General features: G+C 41.1%; 1 protein-coding gene and 1 long non-coding RNA gene across 15 annotated transcripts in view; one reads left to right on the forward strand and one right to left on the reverse strand.

Moving 5' to 3' along the window:
- The window catches only part of TEAD1 (TEA domain transcription factor 1), a 274,130-nt gene extending 265,893 nt beyond the window's left edge, over positions 1-8,237 (reverse strand). For 7 of the 11 annotated variants that reach the window (XM_021077005.1, XM_021076972.1, XM_021076995.1 and 4 more), the window contains exon 1: positions 7,740-8,237. In XM_021077005.1, coding sequence (XP_020932664.1) covers positions 7,740-8,222 — 483 coding nt within the window. In that variant the 5' untranslated portion in view covers positions 8,223-8,237. 11 annotated transcript variants of the gene reach the window in all.
- Positions 7,291-20,408, forward strand: part of LOC102164222 — a 100,817-nt gene continuing 87,699 nt past the window's right edge. For 3 of the 4 annotated variants that reach the window (XR_002341570.1, XR_002341571.1, XR_002341569.1), the window contains exons 1-2: positions 7,291-7,378; positions 11,219-11,334. This is a non-coding gene — a long non-coding RNA (uncharacterized LOC102164222). Of the gene's footprint in view, positions 7,379-8,152; positions 8,942-11,218; positions 11,335-20,408 lie in introns of those variants that run through there. The other variant, XR_001304559.2, reaches the window with a different exon arrangement.

Raw genomic sequence — 20,408 nt, forward strand, 5'->3', positions numbered from 1 at the left:
CAGCGAGGCAAGAATCAGGCCTCAAAACCCTCACCAGCAAGCCTGATGCTTGCCTCTCTGGAAACAAACTACCTCCATCTTCCCAAAAGGTAACAGATGTGTCCTGAGCACAGAGAAGGTGGTTCTGTTCATCGAATTGCTTCTCCTGCACAGAACAGTACAACCTGTTTTTGTGCTGCGTATCTTCAAAACCAACCAAAAACATCTCAGTGAATTTCTTAGTTGCTATATGTTCCTAGGTACATCACCTCACAAATATAGGAAAAATCCCATTTAGAGGTAGGAGGGATGGCCAAATCTAGTCTGACTCCATCTGAGGTTAAAAGTTAGAATGCCTAGAGCAATAATTCCCAATAAGAGGTGGACACCACTATGGGACCTCTTAGAAACACCGCACCTACGCCAGCCCTCCTTCGGGGCTGATATCCAGTCTGTGGAAAGCTCTATAGAGGCTATGAAGCACATGCTCAGGGGGGATCCACTGGTGAGGCAGAGGCTCCCTGAGACAGGCAGGAGTGGAAGGAGGCTGCTCTGGGTTTGAGTGAGAACCATTTGGAATTAGCTAGTGATGAAACAGATCTGTGAGCTGAGAATTAGAAGCCCGAAAGTCAAAAGGTGGGGAAAGGTAAGGGGCCTGAAAAGGAGAAAAAGAGGAGTGTGCAGGGGGTGGGGGGGACAGAAGGTCTGCCGAAGAATGAGAGTCACGTGGCTGATGAGCATGTGGTCGTGCACATCATGAAATCTCCACTGAGCCACCCACTGAATGCAGAATCCCTGAGTTGGTAGGAGTCCCCCTATCAATTTACCAGGGGCAGAGATTTTAGTTTTGTTTCAACTTCATTGGACATCTACTCAGATGTCTGAGTACAGATGTTCTTGAAGCATTTCCCTCTTCAAGAATTAGTCCATAAAGGAAGCTTTCTGCCTCCAAATCACAGATAACACTTCCTTTGATTTCCAGTTATATACATGCTAATCATTTTTGCTCTTGATGATTAAGGTAAGACTCAAAGGTGGAAGAAAATTAAGGAGGTATTTTTAATGCAACAAAACTAGAAACATTTTATCAAAATTAAGAACCATATTGGCCTTATTTTCCCCCAGTATTTAAAACAAAAGCAAATTTTGAAGTATGAGAATTTCTTGGCTCTTCCAGGACAAATGCTATTCAATAACTTGTTTTCCGTTTTTCTGTCAGTGAAAATACCTGATGAAGTCTTCTAAGCATCCCAGATTTCAAGACAGGGTTGACGGTTCCCTCAGCTGATGTGGCATTCTAACTCTAACCACCATTGTCTCCCAAAAGCTTTGAAAAAAAAGAGGCAGCAAGGAAGAAAGGGTTGAAAGAGATTCCACCAAAGGAAGCATCAGCACACAGAGGTTTCAATGGTTTCAGAATCAGTTAGCCCTCAAGACACCCCCGGCCAGTGATGGGTGATCTGAAAATGAAGCATATCAAAATGCTATTGATGAGCTAAATTACCAGACAGCTTATCTGAGGCCCACATCCGCCATATGCTGCCCCAACTTCTGCCGCCTGTTGCTGCCACAACAATAGGCACGCCTACCCAGAAAACACCATCGGACAGAAACCCAGCAGCAGCGGCATGTGCGGCAGCTACTGTGTTTACATTTTATTTTGTGCTATTAGCTGTGTGCCTTCCCCTGTCCCAGGAGTGACTTGAAACACACACACATTCAATGTCAAAGAACCAAGTTACCTGCAGGACACATGCGTGCACGCTGCATGTGTGCGAGTGTGTGGGTATACATCAGGTGAATGGAGAGAAAACCAGATGTCAACTTCAGAAACAGAGCTGCCTGGTGGGGGAGGGAGAGCCAGGCAGGCTCCCAGCTAGAGCTGCAAGCAGACAATGCGCTTTTCTCAAAACACTCAGGCGGGCGGGCCTCGGGGAGTGGCTATTTAAAACACTTGGCTCCTTTTATTTCACCACCATGGAAGTGAATTCAGCTCTTAAGTGCCAGAGCAAATGAAGTCATTTGGTTTCCGCGGGCTCCCTTTGCATTTTAGCAGCAGAAGTCAGACTGGACGAAAGTCGGAAAGTCCAGCTGAAGTTATTCTTTCTTCCAATTAAAATTGATTCCACAGAGGATTTGGCGCCCGGGCTTCATTATTTTGGGGGGAGGGATGGGGGGGGAGAGACACTAAGGTCACAGAAAATGTAAGGGACACTGAACACTGGAATGAATGCTGACAAAGATAATTCCCTTCACAAAATGCCATCAAGTATGACCAGATAAGACAGTACCTTCTACAGGCTTGGTCAGTATAAAAGAGTAATAGTGATTTTTGTCAAATGAATTCACAAGATTTCTGCATTTCTTTCTTTCTACTCTCTTAAAAGAGGTTCCTTTTTTTGCAGAAGATTGTATCATTGATGGTAATAAAATATCTATTTAGTTTACTATCAGGGAAAAAAAACAAGTTTTCAAAGTGAACTCAGCAACACACAGCATCTGGTTATGCAAAAAAAAAAAAATGTACAAGACGTAGGTTTGGATACACTACAAAGCAAAAAAAAAAAAAAAAAAAAAGAAAGAAAAAAGTCTCTTTCCCAATATTCAGATCTAGTTCACTATTACAAAAAGTCACTCATTTCATCCCCCCAATTAACCACACCTAAGTAGACAACATTCCTGGATGAACTTTTCAAATTTTCTTAAACATTCTCAGTTAAAAAAAAAAAAAAAAATCTCCTTTCAAGTTAAATTGAGATTGCACTTGAACTCCATCCAAGAGCGGAGCTGAACTGAATTATGATAATTAGAAAGCTGTGCCTATAAAAAAGCAGTGCAGTTCATGCATTTTTTTTAAAAAGTTCATGCCAGAGAATATAAGTTCAATATGTTCTCACATAATTAACATTTCCCACCATTAGCAGCCGTTTTTCAGTTTATGTATCAGTAAAAACAACAGCACTCGCCATTGTTGTATCTTCAGTAGTGTTTCAGTCACTTTACACACACATCTAAACCTGTCAGATGCCTCAAAGCAACTAGAATTTCCCAATGGAGACAAAGGTGGTGCTTAACTTGTGCATCAATAAACTGGCTCTTTCCTTTAAGCCCCTGTTTCCAATGCCGCGCCTGGCTCCTCAAACTAAAACTGCTGATGAAATCCTAAAACGGAGCCTTAAAAACTAATGGGAGAAGCGCAGAAGGCACTGCATTGGGATAGTAAATACAGGGGGTGGGGATACAGCCAGGACAGAGCCTTCTTCCTTTGGCCTGCCACAAAAGTAGAAAAGACAGCCTCTTAGGAACAACCGCCCCCCCACCCCAACCCTTACCCAATCAGAAGAGAGACCAGTGGTTTCACAGTTAGCCAGGCAGGACTCCCAGACTATGGAAACTATTTTCTGAGAATCCTCCCAACCATGCAAAAAGCCAGTGGACAAAAGGAGAACTTCAGAGCTGAAAGCGACCCACCCAGTAAGAAACACTGTCCTGAAAACCCACTCTTCTTCGGAGCATCTCTAAAATAAAAATACTTACTTCAAAATTCTCTTATGCTGCACCACCACAAAGCTCAAATGTAGCTGAGGAAGTCGATGGATTTCAACTCTGAGTTCAAACAGGGGAGAGTGCCGAAGAAGCTTAGGATGACAACCTTAGACTGCAAACTCTCAGCTGCTCACAGCTTTGAAACAAAACAACATGAAAACCCACACAAAAACACTCCCGATATTTAGAGCCAAACACTATAGCACGCCATAAACTATGTCAGAAGAGGGAAGACCCCAAAATCCCCTGATTTCAGAAGTATTCAGTAATTGCGATACAAGGGGATCAAAATTGGTATTGGTCCAAAAGCCCAACCCTGAAACAGTAAATGCTTAGGGTGGACCTGAAGCATTTGATTGTATCACCTTCACCAACTAGAAAATAAAATATATCACTGATATCGTTCAAACATGACTTGGGCTCTAATTTAAATACCACAGGGTAATCTGCGGCTTCTACAGATAAAATAAGAAAAAGCGCCACGCAGCTGTAAGAGATTACTCCAGTCATTGGTCGGTCCCCAATAGCCCAGCAGCACAGTCTAAGTCTGTCAAAGGGCAGTAGGCTTACAATACACTTTTCTTGCCGAGTTCAGAAGTAGGACATTAGCACTCTGCAGTTCCAGTCACTGAACTTGAAACAGGAAGCTGGAATGCCCGCAGTTACTAACAGAAAGGTGGGCTCTGATTTTCCTTCAAGTCTACAGAGCCCAACACTTGTTCCGTCCCGTATTCTTCAGTCTTTGGGAAAAAATAGCCCCCAAGAGTGTTACCCCTCAACAGACCCAACCTCTAAGAACTACCTTCACTCCGCAATATTTTTCCGTCCTTTCACAGTCTCTCTATAGGAAACAAGATAAAGTGCCTAAAAATACAAGCTTCAAAGTGTTATCTACCTCCTGTCTATATGCGATCCCGGTCACTTTACGTACATGGGATCAGAGTCACAGTTATTTGCACCAACATTTTGAGTGATGAGACACCACGATTTTCATTTGCAGGCAGTATAATTACATTCACAATTAAACACATAATAAGGCGAGAGATTAGAGAGAAGAGTAATCCCACAGATGCACAAACTATTGTCTGACTGCCATGGATGACAGATCAATCCATTTCTGAAGCAAGAAACCTTAAAATACCATAAATGGCACAGCTCATTCCTTCAAAGACCTGTCTAACATTTGGGATCTGCATTCTCTAACTGTCCACGTTACACATTTTTCTACTGAAAATGTGACAACAGATATGATCTAGACCCTCACTGATAAGACTACAAGCATATTCCTCCAAATCTTCCCATTAAGAAATGCCCTCTTATACCTGCAGTCCTATGTTGTCAGAGCCAGCAAAATTCAAAATTATTTATAAATGACTGAAACTCAAGCAGCAAAAAACCTGAACTTTTTTTTTCCTTATGGCTTGCCTGACTTTTTTCTTAAAAAAAAAAAAAAAAGTGGGGTTACCAGTGCCTAAAGTAAGTATATGAATATATAATTCTTGCCATATAAAGCAAAAGAAAGGGAGAAAGGCAGAGCGGAAGAGAGGAGGAAGCAGACTTTCCCCAGCCTGACCCCCTTGCGCCCTCCCACCCTCCCGTGTCCGCTCGGACCCCACAGGCCCTTATATATAATTAGTTTGCTGCTGGGGCCTAGGCACACTCAGTACCACAATGCAAAGAAGCACCTCTTGGTGAGAAATTCAGCTCAGTCCGGCTCAAACTAAGCTAGCATGCCCTCCTCCTTTAAATTAAATTTCATTAAGTATATGCCATGGTAAGTCCTGGCTTATGTTTTGGGGGAAAAAAAGAAAAACAAAACAAAACAAAAAACCTTCAATAACCTTTCTCAGTCATGTTCCCTGGATGGAGTTCTATTTGTTACTTTAGAAAAGGTTACACAGAGGAGAAATCTACACAAAAATTCTTTAATATTTTTTTACTCTTACTGTCAGGGCAAAGTGTCACATTAGTTTTGTTTCAAAGTTGAAGAAAGAGGAAAGAAAGAAAAGGAAGAAAGAAAGGAAGAGGTGGTCTGATATTCTCCTAAAACTGCAAATGAAATAATACTTATCATTAAAGTAAAAATAAAATGGTCTGCATTGGCACTTTTACACCATCGGCAAGAACCGGTAATGGATACAGCTTATCAGTTCATTTTTTACAACAAGAGCAAATAAAAGAATTGTAAACTCTGTTTAAAACCTGAAACCTGAGAGTCCAACAGAGAGTTGCACATACAAAGAAATACTAAACAAAAATATCTGTGACCATTTATGGGAATAATGAGATTAGAAAAATAAGCCTTTCCCCAAAAAAACAATCAACAATTCAAAACCTCACTGCTGACAAAGGTTCAGCTAATCCATTTGTCTTTCCTGAGTCACTTTGTAATTAGTTCTACTATTTCCTTCTAAAAAGGAAAGATTCTTACCAAAGTTGGATCTAAGTTTGGCCCTTACAGGCATTCAGATATGTTTGGGCTCAAAGATCCTGCTATTTACATAAGGGCACAAACCCAACAGTGAAAGGACAGGCTGACGTCTGTTCCCCAACCACTACTTCACAGTACCCTGGCAGAGAACCCCCCCCCCCCGGGGGAATGAGACACCAGCCAAGATTCACTGCAAGCAGCAGAGAAGGGAGCCCACTCCCTGCTCTGACAATGAATCCAGACCGAGTCTTCCTGCAGGAATCTATTCAGGGAACCACCTGCAGGTACCCACCACACCACAAGTGATCAGACCACCTAAACTTCCAGAAAAAAATCAGGATGAAGGGTGGAGAAGAAAAAAACATGTCGTTGTCCTGAGCTGACACTTTGCAATGTCTGTAGCATTTTTAATACAAATATTTTTTGAACTGTTTTGAAATCTGATAGGTTTTGCAGACCTTTCTGTCCCAGGACCTGGGCTTCCTCCAAGGCACTGTTTTTAAAACACGGCCTTTTACATTACCCGCTCCTGGAACATCATCTGTCTCTAAGTTTCCAGTGCTCACTGAGGTCAATTTTCATTTCTGCAAATCACAGGCAGCCACTTGCTTCTGAAACGTTAACAAGCCTCCTGAGAAATGCTGGTGGCTGGTATTTCATTGTTCCATAAATATTTTTATACAGTGACACCATTCAACTTTAAATAAATCTTTAAAAAGAAAGAATTAAAAAGCAAAAGAAAATAATGATCTGGATTTTATTTATTTTCGTAGGAGGAAAATAAGGAAGGTGTGAGCCCTCCATTGTTTTCAACTCATTTAAAATGCTTCTTCGGTTTTTAAAAAACACATTTTAAAAGAAAAAAAAGGAAACTCATACAAGTTGAACTTTCTTTAAAGCGGGCCTCTGCACTTCTGAACAAAACAAATGTTGCTGCTACGAACAAAGACTAGAAGTGCACCCTGATTTTCTCCCCTCCTGGGGAATCATTTCTCTTCCAATAAACAAACAAATCCCCCAGTATTTCCTACCAAAGGGAAGTTTTCCAAGGAGAGTCTCCTCCAGGGTTTGGTGGTAACTGCGACTCAGTCTTTTTTGGACACAATGTTTCTGCTGACTCCTGAAAATTTTCCACTTGAATGTGCAATGAAGCAGCGGCGGCGGTAGCAACAGTCCTGGAGAAGCGGCAAAGACGACCGTGCCTCCTTTCATCTTTGAGAAGGAACGAAACCTCCGCCAGCAGCGCAAGTCGGCTCAGACCCCGGGCGGGCCTCGGGGGCCCCGGCGCCTGGGGCGGCCAGGGAGACGCGGTGGGGGGAGTCGGGCCGGCTTGGGGCTCCCAGGCGGCGCCGGCGGCTCTCCCCGCCCGCGCTCGCTCCGAACTTCTGACTTCTCCCAGAAGAACGTGTAAACTGCCCGAGGGTGTGTGCGTGTGCGCGCGGGCTGGCGGACAGGCGCGAGAGGGGGGCGCGGGGGGCGCGGCGCGGCCGCCCCGGCGCCTCCCGGCCGCTGGCGGGGCCGCCTGTTGCCGCGCGGGTTCCTCAGCGCGCGGCCCAACTTGGCGTCCCGGGAACTCGCGCCGCGGCGCCGAGCCGCTCACCTTGAAGGGGCGCGGGGAGGAGGGCGCGGGGGCCCGGCCCCAGTCCTCCGCGTGCCCGCTCACCCGCCGCACACAAAGCAGAGCCCCGAGAGAAAAAGCGGCCCGAGCCGGACGCCGCCGTCCCCCCGCCCCGACGCCCGGCGCACCCCCCGCACCCAGCATCAGCCCCGCGCGCCAACTTACCTCGGCGAAGGGAGCCGCCGCAGCGCCCGGCGAGTCCGAGGCAAACTTCGGCGCTGCTTCCCTCGCTTTCAGCTCGGAGCCCGGCTCCCTCCCCGGCTCCCAGTCCCCGGGCTGGGCCACCCCACCCCTGTTAGCACTGCTCCTGCCCCGGGGCCGGCTGGGCGTACGGGGCTGCTGCCCGCGGCTCCGGGCAAAGGTGGACGGGGTGGGGGGCTTCACTGCATGGCCTGTCCCCGGACGCGGCCGCCCCGGGCCCGGGCCCCGCCGCGCGGACTGGCCCGCAGGGTGGAAGCGAGTCTGCAAAGTGCTTGGTGGGCGCCCGCGGCGGGCGGCGGGGCCGCGGCGGCGGCTGCAGAGGCTCGGCTCGGCTCGGGCGGCGCGGCAAGGCGCGAGCGATGCTAAGAATGTTCGGAATGAGGACAGGAATGAAATGAACGCCAGGACCGAACTCGCTCCGGAGGGGTGGGGCCTCGGTGACGTCATGCGGCCTGCCGCCCGGGGCCGGGGGCGGGGCCTGCCGCCGCCGGTGACGTCATGGGGATTCGGGGCGGGCCCGGCTCCGCCGCCTAGCCGTTGGGGCGCGGGCTCCCCCCGGAGGAGCGGCGGGGCGGAGTCTCGCGCCCACGGGGGAGCCGGGCGCGCGCGGGAGCCGCCCTGCCCCCTCCGGGAGCGGGCTCCGGGCTTTGTCCCGAGCTGGGCGGGGCGGACTGGGGAGGGCGCCTTGGCTGTGCCAGCGCTGCGCGGAAAACTGTGGAAACCTAGGTTCCCTCCGTGGGGCGGGCGATGAGGTCCGAGCTGCGCTCGAAGCTCCTGCAGTGCCTCAGTTTCCCTCCTCCGGGACGCGGAAGGTTGGGCTGCTGCCTACAGCGCTCCTGGTCTCGCGGAAGTCTGCAAGGGTGGGGAAGAGAAGTTTCTCTTCTGGAAATTTACGTTGTTCTCTAGCACGGTGGACGCCTTCCCGGGGCCGGATTCCCAGCCTGCAATTGCTTTCCCTCTTTTTCACTTTATAAAAGTTCAGGGCTCTCGCTCAAGTCGAAGTCAGCCCTACTGTTGAGAAGGGAAACCTTTAGCATAGCGGGGGGGAAAAGATAATTGCTGGGTTTGTAATAATCCTGCCCCGCTAACACGGTCTCCTCCAAGTCGCTCAAGAAATCAAGTTCACTAATCCCTGCGAATTGTGCTTTTCGAAAGCAATGAGTCAGGTAAAAATCCCTAACTCTTTAATGCTGCATCCTGCACCTTCACGTCACTTTTTTTTCTTTTTCTTTTTTTTTTTTTTTCTTTTTGCTTTGTGGGTAAACTTCGCTTACACCTAGACTAACTTTAACTGTATCTTTGGAGATAGTGACAGTAAAGTGACATAGTAGACACTGTGGGTAAATCAGAAAGCAACTAGGTTTGGAGTAATTGTAACTGGCAGTTTCACTTAGATCCAAGTAGCAAAGCGATCCCTGTGCTGTTAACCCCTTTCCTTGGGGCATTTTGCTCTCCTTTCCAGTTGGGACCCCAGGATCAATAATGCCGCCTTTTTTCAGCCTCCTGTTTTGTGTGACCCAGGAATCCCCTAAATATGAAGGAAATGGAATGTGATGGCACGTTTTCTACAAAGAATAGCTTTAACTAATGCATTTTAATTGAAATTTGTGTTGAAAAAATTGAATATTCACATGCAGTTGTAAAAAAAATGATGCAGAGAAATCTTTTGTTCACTTTGCCTATTTCTCACCAATGGTAATGTCCTAACTATAATATCACAGTCGGGATATTGACATTGATACAATCCACCACATCTTATTCAAATTTCCCAAGTGTTATTTGTACTCATTTGTGTGCACCTGTATTTCGTTTTATACAATTTCCTCACCTGTATAGGTATCCACCACCACAGTCAGTACTGATGTGTTTTAACTAATTTCCGATAATAAGGTGATACAATGAGACTTACAATAATGATGAGCTCCCTTAACTCTGGTTTTTGGAAATTTGTTAGGAAAACACCAAATTTGGTATTAAAACTGTACTAGGCATATCTCTCCTAAATATGTCAGCTAGGATCTGACGGCAGTGTCAGGCAGTAGGGTTTCTAAACTACTGTTTATTAGCCCAGTACACCTGTGTGCCTTTCAAATACTAGCTCTCATCTCACAGCCACCTGGCAATGCAAGGTCTCCCAATCCTTACTGAATTAAGGAAAAATTCTTTGGCCTGGGATTCAGCTCTTCATGACATACTTCCTGACCGGAAGTTTCTCCAGTTTCACCCATCTACATGCATTTTTTTGAGACTCATATCAAAAACCTTTTCTTCCATAAAGACTGCTTGCATAGATTTCCTCCCTAGGACCTGCAAAACTCCTTGCTCCAAACACTTGTATCATATTAGTTTCCAGCTTGGGGTGGAGGGGATGCCCCATATCTGAGCCTCTAGAAAGTGGACTGGGTATCATTTAGCTAAGTGTACACTGCCCAGGACCTACACATAAATAGCAGTCACTTTCATGGTCTCTCCACCCTAACTTCCACATGTTCTCATTATTTTTAGCCACTCATTGATCAGTGCAGAGGAGCTAAGGATTTAGGGCCCAGGAGCTCTTCATCCCCAGTATCTGAAGGCAGGAAAAGTAGTTGCCACCTGCTAAAATGATGGCAACTACCATGTTCTACACTAATACTTAACCCTTGGTATTTTGCATTTGCCATCTCAGTTTATCCTCATGGCACCCAGACAAGGCAGCAATTTAGCGATTATTAGCTAAGTTTATACAGGGGAGGAAATGGGGTAGAGGGAGGTTATACGACTTGATTACAGTCCCACTATCAGCAAAGTATAGAGCCAGAGCCTGAATACCTTCTGACTTCAGCCCATGTTCATAACTCCTCTACTGCTCGCAAAACTGAAATGGTATATGTCAAAACAATAGAATAATGTTCTGAGTACTTCCTATGTATTACCTCATTTAATCCCTGTAGTCACCCTATGAGGTAGGTGTTTTTATTTATTCTCTTTTTATAAATGAGCAAACTGGGAGACAAAGAGGTGAAATAATGTACAGCTAGAAAGTACAAAGTGAGGATTCAAACTTAGGCAGTCCAGCTCTTAACCTTCCACTCAACAGCTCAAAGGCAGTAGAATACTGAACACAAAGGATCAACCACCTGCAGAGAATGACCCACCCTAAAATGTAACAATTATATATATCACCTATGATAAAAGAATTTGTTACCTTTAGGTTTTACCTTTGAAGAATCTAACTGGTAAGGTATGAGAGAAACAGGGATCCACTTAGTGGTAACAATTCTGCTGAGGCAGAAACTCTGAGTAGCCTGAAAATAAAAAGGAAAGTCACTGAATTAGAATTTACCCTAAGCAAGCACCCGGCTCGGGAAGATATTGCTATGGAAGAAAAATAAAAATGTATGATTAATGGTAATGATACAATTTGTCTCATTTCTAATGACATTGACCCGCTATTCTTATAGGAGTATAAATTTGTACAACTTTGTTGGAGAAGTTTGGTATCAGCTATTAGAGTTGAAGTTATACATACTCTACGAGCCAGAAGTTCCCCTTAGGAATACAGCCAAGAGAAACTCAGGTACGTGTGCACCAGGACACATGTATAAGAATGTTCTTTGGGCATTTTTGTAATAACCTCAAACAAGAAACAACCCAAATGTCCACTAATAGTAGAAAGGATAAATGAATCGTGATATAATCATACAATGGAATACTATACAGGGTTGAAATGAATGAAGTTCAGCTATATGCAACAACATGGATAAATGCTAAAAATGTAATATTGAGTGAGGTGTGAAATGAAAGAATCCATGCAGTACAATTGTGTTTACATAAAGTTCAAAAATACGCAAAATTTAACAGCATTGATTAGAGGTATAAAATTATGTAACAGAACTAGAAGTGGGGTTCTAGATAGAAGAACATGAAGTAATTACCAATAAATCTGGGGTAGCAGTTATCACTGATGATATGATGTTGGGACAAAGAGAAATCATGGGAAAGGAGGCTTCTGGAGTACAGCAATGTTATATTATTGTCTGGTTATGTGGATATTTGTTACAATGATTTATTAAGCTATGTATTTATTTTAAGCACTTTTTCTACTTATCTGTTGCATTTCATAATTTGGTTCAAGTTTTATTGAGAAATAATTGACATGCATCCCTGTGTAAGTTTAAGGCACACAGCATGATGATTTGACTTATATAAATAGGTTCAGCTAACATCCATCTTCTCCTATAGATAGAATAAACAGAAAAGAAAGAAGGAAGCAATTTTTTCCTTGTGATAACTCCTAGGATTTGCTCTTTTAGTGTTCTTTCCTTTATAACATACAGTAGTGTTAGCTATACTACATTCCTAATGTTATGTTACATTCCTAATATTTATCTCATTACTTAAAGTTTGTACCTTTTGATCACTTTCCTCTCATTTCCTACAATTTTGGTAGCCACAATTCTGATCTCTCTTTCTATGGCTATTGAGTTCATTTGTTTGTTTAAGATTCCACATATAAGTGAGATCACATAGTATTTGTCTTTCTCTGTGTGACATATTTCACTTAGCATAATTCACATTGTAACAAATGGTAGAATTTCCACTTTTATGGCTGCATGATAGTCCTCTGTGTGTGTATATCACAACCTCTTTATCTGTTCATCCACTGATGGACTCTTAGTTTGCTTCCATGTCTTGGCTATTATAAATAATGCTGTTGTGAACATGGGGGTGCAGATAACGTTTCAAGTTAGTGTTTTTGATTCCTTGAGATGTATTGCCAGAAGTGGAATTGCTGGATCATATGGTAGTTCTATGTTTAATTTTTTGATGATCCTCCATACCATTTTCTATAGTGTTTATATTAATTTACAATCCCACCAACAGTGCACAGGTTTCCCTATTCTCCACAGCCATGACAGTATTTGTTTTCTCTTATCTTTTTGATTGTGCACATTCTGACAGACATGAAGTGAGATCTCATTGTGGCTTTAATTTGCAGTTCCCTAAGACTAATGACATTGAGGATCTTTTCGTGTACCTGTGGTCTCCAGCGAAGGGTCTGTTCAGGTCCTTTGCTCATTTGGTTAATTGGGTTATTTGGGTTGTTGCTATTGAGTTATGAGTTTTTTGTGTATTTTAAATATCCACTCCTTAGACATATGGTTTGCAAATATTTTTTCCCATTCTATATTTTATCTTTTCACTTTATTGATGGTTTCTCTTGCTGTGAAGAAACTTCTTAGTTTGATGTAGTTCCAGCTGTTTATTTTTAATTTTGCTGCATGTATTTTAGGTGTCATACCCAAAAAATCAATACCAAGACCCATGTGAAGGACCTCTCTTCCTATGTTTTCTTCTAGGAGTTTCATGGTTTCAGGTCTTAAATTTAAGTCATTAACCCATTTTAAGTTACTTTAAATGGGTGGTATATGGGTTCATTTTTATTACTTTACCTGTGAATATCTAATTATCCCAACAACACTGAAAGGTGTCTTTTCTGTACTGAGTATTCTTGGCTCCCTTATCAAATATTGGTGATCATATATGCTTGATTGTATTTCTGAGCTCTAGGTTCACTTCTATTGGTTTATTTGTCTGTTTTTATGCCAATACTGTATCGTTTTCAAGCCCATAGCTGCACAGTATAGCTTGATACCTCCTGCGTTGTTCTTCTCTATCAGGATTTCTTTGGCCGATTTGAAGTCTTATGGTTTCATATAAATTTTAGGTATTTTTTTTTCTTTCTATTTTTGTTAAAAAAAATGTGCCATTGGCATCTCGGTAGCGGTTGCATTGAGTTTATAGATGGCTTTTGGTGGTATTATTAACATTTTAACAATGATAATTCTTCCAATTGATGTACATGGGATACCTTTCCATTTATTTGTATCTTCTTTGCTTTCTTTGCTCAAGGTGTTATAGTTTTCAGAGTAAAGATCTTTCACTCTCTTACCTAAATTTATTTGTAAATATTTTATTTACAAATGCTATTGTAAATGGAATCAATTTGTTTCCTTTTCAGAAAATTCATTAATAGTGTATAGAAACACTACTGATTATTGTATGCTAATTTTATATCCCGCTACTTTACTGAATTTGTTACATAGATCTAACAGTTTTTCGATTGAGCCTTTAGGATTATCTATATATAAAATCATGTCATTTGCAAATAGAGACAATTTTACTTCTTCGGTTCCAATTCTAATACCATTTATTTTTTTCTTGCCTGATTGCTCTAGCTAGGACTTCTACCAATATACTGAATAGGAGCGATGAGAGTGGGCACTCTTGTGTCTTCTTTCTGATCTTGGAGAAAAATCTTTCAATCTTTAACCTTTGAAAATGATGTTACCCATGGGTTTGTCATATATGGCCTTTATTATGTTAAGATATATTCTTTCTATGCTTAATGTATTAGGGGTATTTATCATGAATGGATGTTGAAATTTGTCAAATGCTTTTCCTGAATATATTGAGATGATCATATAATTCCTTTATTCTATGAATGTGATGTATCACATTGATTTGCCCATGTTGAGCCATCATTGCATCCCAGGGTTAAATCCCATTCATCATGGTATATGGTGCTGCTGAATTCAGTTTCTGCAATTTTATAGAAAAATTTTGTATCAGTGTTCACCAGGGATATTGGCCTATAGTTTTCTAGTAGTGTCCTTTTCTAGCTTTGGTATCATGATAATAATGGCTAGTAAAATTGAGTTTGGGAGTGCTTCCTACTATTTGACTTTTTTTCATTTTATAAAGTTTTTTTTTTTTTTTGTCTTTTGTCTTTTTTTGTTGTTGTTGTTGTTATTGTTGCTATTTCTTGGGCCGCTCCCGCGGCATATGGAGGTTCCCAGGCTAGGGGTCGAATCAGAGCCATAGCCACCGGCCTACGCCAGAGCCACAGCAACGCGGGATCCGAGCCGCGTCTGCAACCTACACCACAGCTCACGGCAACGCCGGATCGTTAACCCACTGAGCAAGGGCAGGGACCGAACCCGCAACCTCATGGTTCTTAGTCGGATTCGTTAACCACTGTGCCACGACGGGAACTCCCCATTTTATAAAGTTTTATTGAAGTATAGTCGATTTACAATGTTGTATTAATTTCTGCTACACCATAAAGTGATTCAATTATACTTATACACATATCCATTCTTTTTCAGATTTTTTTCCATATAGGTTATCAATATTGAGTAGAGTTACCTGTACTATACAGCAGGTCCCTATTCAACATCAATTCCTTATGTAATAGTGTGCATATGCCAGTCCCAAACCCCCAATCCACCCCTACCCCTTATCTTTCCCCCATAAGTCTATAAGTCTATTTCTGTTTTGTAAATAAGTTCATTTGTTTATTTTATTTTTTAAAGCCACACCTGTGGCATATGGATGTTCCCAGGCTGGGGATTGAGTTGGAGTTACAGCTGCTGTCCTACACCACAGCCACAGCAATACTGGGATCCAAGCCACACCTGCGACCTACACCACAGCTTGTGGCAATGCTGGATCCTCAACCCACTGAGTGCCAGACACTGAACCTGCATCCTTACAGATACTATGTCGTGTTCTTAATCTTCTGAACCATGACAGGAACTTCTGTATTTTTTTTTTTAGAGTCCACATAAAAAATGATATTATATAGTATTTGTCTTTCTCTGTTTGACTTACTTCACTTAGTATGATGATCTCTATGTCCATTCATGTTGCTGCAAACAGCATTATTTCCGTCTTTTTAATGGCTGAGTAATATTCCATAGCATATATATACCACATCGTCTTTATCCATCCCTCTGTCAATGGACATTTATGTTGTTTCTTGCCTTGGCTATAGTAAATAGTACTACAGTGAACATTGGGTGCATGTATTTTCGAATTATGGTTTTCTCCAGATAGATGTTCAGGAGTGGGTTTGCTGGATCATATGATAGTTCTATATTTAGTTTTTTGAGGAACTTCCATACTGTTCTTGATAGTGGTTGCACCAGCTTACATGCCCACCAACAGTGTAAGAGGGTGCCCTTTTCTCCACACCCTCTCCAGCATTTATTGTTTGTAGACTTTGGGATGATGGCCTTTCTGACCAAAGGGAGGTGATACCTCATTGTAGTTTTGATTTGCATTTCTCAAATAATTAGTAATGATGAGCATCTTTTCATCCATCTGTCTTCTTTGGAGAATGTCTGTTTAAATCTTCTGCCCATTTTTTGATTGGGTTGATTGTTTTTTTAATATTGAGCTACATAAGTTGTTTGTATATTTTGAAGATCAATCCTTTATGGTCACTTTGCAAATATTTTCTCCCATTCCATGGGTTGTATTTTTATTTTGTTTATGGTTTCCCTTGCTGTGCAAAAGATTTTAAGTTTAATTAGATATGATTTGTTTATTTTTCTTTTTATTTTCATTACTCTAACGTGGATCAAAAAATATATTGCTGCAATTTATGTCAGAGCATGTTCTGACTATGTTTTCCTCTAAGAGTTTTGTACATTTAGATCTGTAAGCCATTTTGAGTTTATTTTTGTGCATGGTGTTAAAGAATGTTCAAATTTCATTCTTTTATTTGGAGCTGTGCAGTTTTCCCAGCACCACTTATTGAAGAGACTCTTTTCTTCATTGTATATTCTTGCCTTCTTTATCACAGAGTAGTTGACCATAGGTCTGTGGGTTTATTTCTGGACTTTCTATCTGGTTCTGTTGATCTTTATTTCTGTTTTGGTGCCAGTACCATATTGTTTTGATGACTGTAGCTTTGTAGCATAGTCTGAATCCAGGAAGCCTGCTTCCTCCAGTTTCACTTTTCTATCTCAAGATGGTTTTGGCTCTCTTTGATTTTGTTGGAAGAGTTTGAGAACTGGTGTCATCTTTAAATGTTTGGTAAAAATTTACTACTGAAGCCATCTGTTCCTGGGCTTTTCATTATTTGGAGATTTTTGATTTCTGATTCAATCTCCTTTCTAGCAGTTGGTCTTCAGATTTTCTATTTCTTCCTGATTCAGTTTAAGTTAGTTATATATTTCTAAGAATCTTTACATTTTTTTTTAGGTTGTCTGGTTTGTTGGTATTTAGTTGTTTATAGTAGCTGTCTGTGATCCTTTGAATTTCTGTGGTATCAATTGTAATGTTTTCTTTTTCAGCTATAATTTTGTTAACTTGGGTCCTTTCTCTTTTTTCCTTGGTTAGTCTAGCTGAGGGTTTGTCAATTTTGTTTATCTACTCAAAGAACCAACTCTTAGTTTGGTTAATCATTTCTATTATTTTTCTGTTCTCTTTTTATTTCCAGTCTAATCTTTACTGTTTTCTTTCTTCTACTAAGTTTGGGCTCAGATTTGTTTCTCTTTTACTAGTTCCTTAAAGTAAAGAGTTAGGTTGTTTATTTGGGATCATTCTTGCTTTTTCATGTAAGTGTTTATTTCTATGAATTTCTTCTTAAAACTGCTTTTGCTGCATTTCACAAGTTCTGATGTGTTGATTTTCCATTTTTTTTCTCAAGAAACGTTTTTATTTCCCCTTTAATTTCTTCTTTGATCCACTTGTTCTGGAGAGTATTTAATTTCTGATGGTTATGAATTGTCCAGTTTTTCTTCTGTTACTGATTTTTTTTTTTATTTTCCCACTGTACAGCAAGGGGATCAAGTTATCCTTACATGTATACACTACAATTACATTTTTCCCCCCACCCTTTGTTCTGTTGCAACATGAGTATCTAGACATAGTTCTCAATGCTATTCAGCAGGATCTTGTAAATCTATTCTAAGTTGTGTCTGATAAGCCCAAGCTCCCAATCCCTCCCACTCCCTCCCCCTCCCATCTGGCAGCCACAAGTCTCTTCTCCAAGTCCATGATTCTTTTCTGAGGAGATGTTCATTTGTGCTGGATATTAGATTCCAGTTATAAGTGATATCATATGGTATTTGTCTTTGTCTTTCTGGCTCATTTCACTCAGGATGAGATTCTCTAGTTCCATCCATGTTGCTGTAAATGGCATTATGTCATCCTTTTTATGGCTGAGTAGTATTCCATTGTGTATATATACCACCTCTTCCGAATCCAATCATCTGTCGATGGACATTTGGGTTGTTTCCATGTCTTGGCTATTGTGAATAGTGCTGCAATGAACATGCGGGTGCATGTGTCTCTTTTAAGTAGAGTTTTGTCCGGATAGATGCCCAAGAGTGGGATTGCAGGGTCATATGGAAGTTCTATGTACAGATTTCTAAGGTATCTCCAAACTGTTCTCCATAGTGGCTGTACCAGTTTACATTCCCACCAACAGTGCAGGAGGGTTCCCTTTTCTCCACAGCCCCTCCAGCACTTGTTATTTGTGGACTTATTAATGATGGCCATTCTGACTGGTGTGAGGTGGTATCTCATGGTAGTTTTGATTTTCATTTCTCTTATAATCAGTGATGTTGAGCATTTTTTCATGTGTTTGCTGGCCATCTGTATATCTTCTTTGGAGAAATATCTATTCAGGTCTTTTGCCCATTTTTCCATTGCTTGATTGGCTTTTTTGCTGTTAGATTGTATAAGTTGTTTATATATTCTAGAGATTAAGCCCTTGTCGGTTGCATCATTTGAAACTATTTTCTCCCATTCTGTAAGTTTTCTTTTTGTTTTCTTTTGGGTTTTCTTTGCTGTGCAAAAGCTTGTCAGTTTGATGAGGTCCCATGGGTTTATTTTTGCTCTAATTTCTATTGCTTTCGGAGACTGACCTGAGAAAATATTCGTGATGCTGATGTCAGAGAGTGTTTTGCCTATGTTTTCTTCTAGGAGTTTGATGGTGTCCTGTCATATATTTAAGTCTTTCAGCCATTTGGAGTTATTTTTGTGCATGGTGTGAGGGTGTGTTCTCGTTTCATTGCTTTGCATGCAGCTGTCCAGGTTTCCCAGCAATGCTTGCTGAATAGACTTTCTTTTTCCCATTTTATGTTCTTGCCTCCCTTGTCAAAGATTAATTGGCCATAGGTGTCAGGGTTTATTTCTGGGTTCTCTATTCTGTTCCATTGGTCTGTCTGTCTGTTTTGATACCAGCACCACACTGTTTTGATGACTGTGGCTTTGTAGTATTTCTTGAAGTCTGGGAGAGTGATGCCTCCTGCTTGGTTTTTGTTTCTCAGGATTGCTTTGGCGATTCTGGGTCTTTTGTTGTTCCATATAAATGTTTGGATTGTTTGTTCTAGTTCTGTGAAAAATGTCATGGGTAATTTGATAGGGATTGCATTGAATCTGTAGATTGCTTTGAGTAGTGTTACTGATTTCTAGTTTCATGAGATTATGGTCAGAGAAAATACGTGGTATGATTCAGTCTTCTTAAATCAGCTAAGACTTGTTTTATGGCCTACCATATGATCTACCCTAGAAAATGTTCCAAATGCACTTGAGAAGAAAATATTCTGCTATTGTTTTATAGGATATTCTGTACATACCTGTTACGTCTGTTTGGTTCAAATAGTTTCCTTATGTATTCTCTGGATGATCTATCCATTGTTGAGAGTGGGGTATTAAAGTCCCCAACTATTATTGTATTACTGTTTATTTCTCCTTTTAGTTCTGTTAGTTTTTGCTTTATATATTTAGTGGTTGTATAAATAATTTCAATTGTTATATCTTCCTCATGTATTGCCTCCCTACCCCCTTTTTATTGGCCACACACAGCATGCGAAAGTTCTTGGACCAGTGATTGAACCCACACCACAGTGTAACCAGAACCCCAGCAGTGACAATACCACAACACCAGATCCTTAATCCTCTGAGCCATCAAGGGAACACCCCCTTTATCATTATTTAATGACTTTCTTTGTATCTTTTCACTATTTTTAGTTTTAAGCCAATTTTGACTGATATAAGTATAGCTATCCCTGCTTTCTTTAGTTACCATTTACTTGAAATGTCTTTTTCTACCCCTTCATTCTTGGTTTATGTGTATCTTTAAGGCTAAAGTGAGTCTCTTACAGGCAGCATATTGTTGGATCATGGTTTGTTTTTTATTGATTTATCCATTCTAAATCTTTTAAAAAATTAATCTATGTATATGTAAAGTATTTACTGATAAGGGCTTATTATTACCATTTTTTAAATTGTTTTCTGGATGTTTTATAGATCTGTTGTTCCTGGTTTTTTTAAGCTGGTGTGGGTTTTTCGGGGTTTTGATGTCTTTTGGTATCAGGATGCTTTAATTTCTTTATCATGTGCTTTTGTGTAATTACTAGAAGATTTTCCCTTGTAGATACCATGAGGCTTATATAAAATATCTTTTTTTTTTGGCTGTGCCTGTGGCATGTGGAAATTCCCAGGCAAGGATAGAACCCACACCACAGCAGTGACCCAAGCTGCCATAGTGACAGCACTGGATCCTTAACCCACTGCACCATAAGGGAGCTCCAAAATAATCTTAAACTTATTACACTGTATTTTAAACTGATACCAACCTAGCTCAATAGAATTTATAAACTTTTGCACATTTTAGGTTTTTGCTGTTTCAGTTTACATATTTTCGATATTATGTAACTAATAACAAATTATTGTAATTATGGCATATAAAAAATTATAGTTGATTTACAATGTTGTGCTAATTTCTACTGTACAGCAAATTGACATATATATATATATTCATTTTTTAAAATATTATTTTCCATCATGTTC

The sequence above is a fragment of the Sus scrofa genome, chromosome 2 (genome assembly GCF_000003025.6).
Source record: "Sus scrofa isolate TJ Tabasco breed Duroc chromosome 2, Sscrofa11.1, whole genome shotgun sequence".
Classification (NCBI taxonomy): Eukaryota; Metazoa; Chordata; class Mammalia; order Artiodactyla; family Suidae; genus Sus; species Sus scrofa.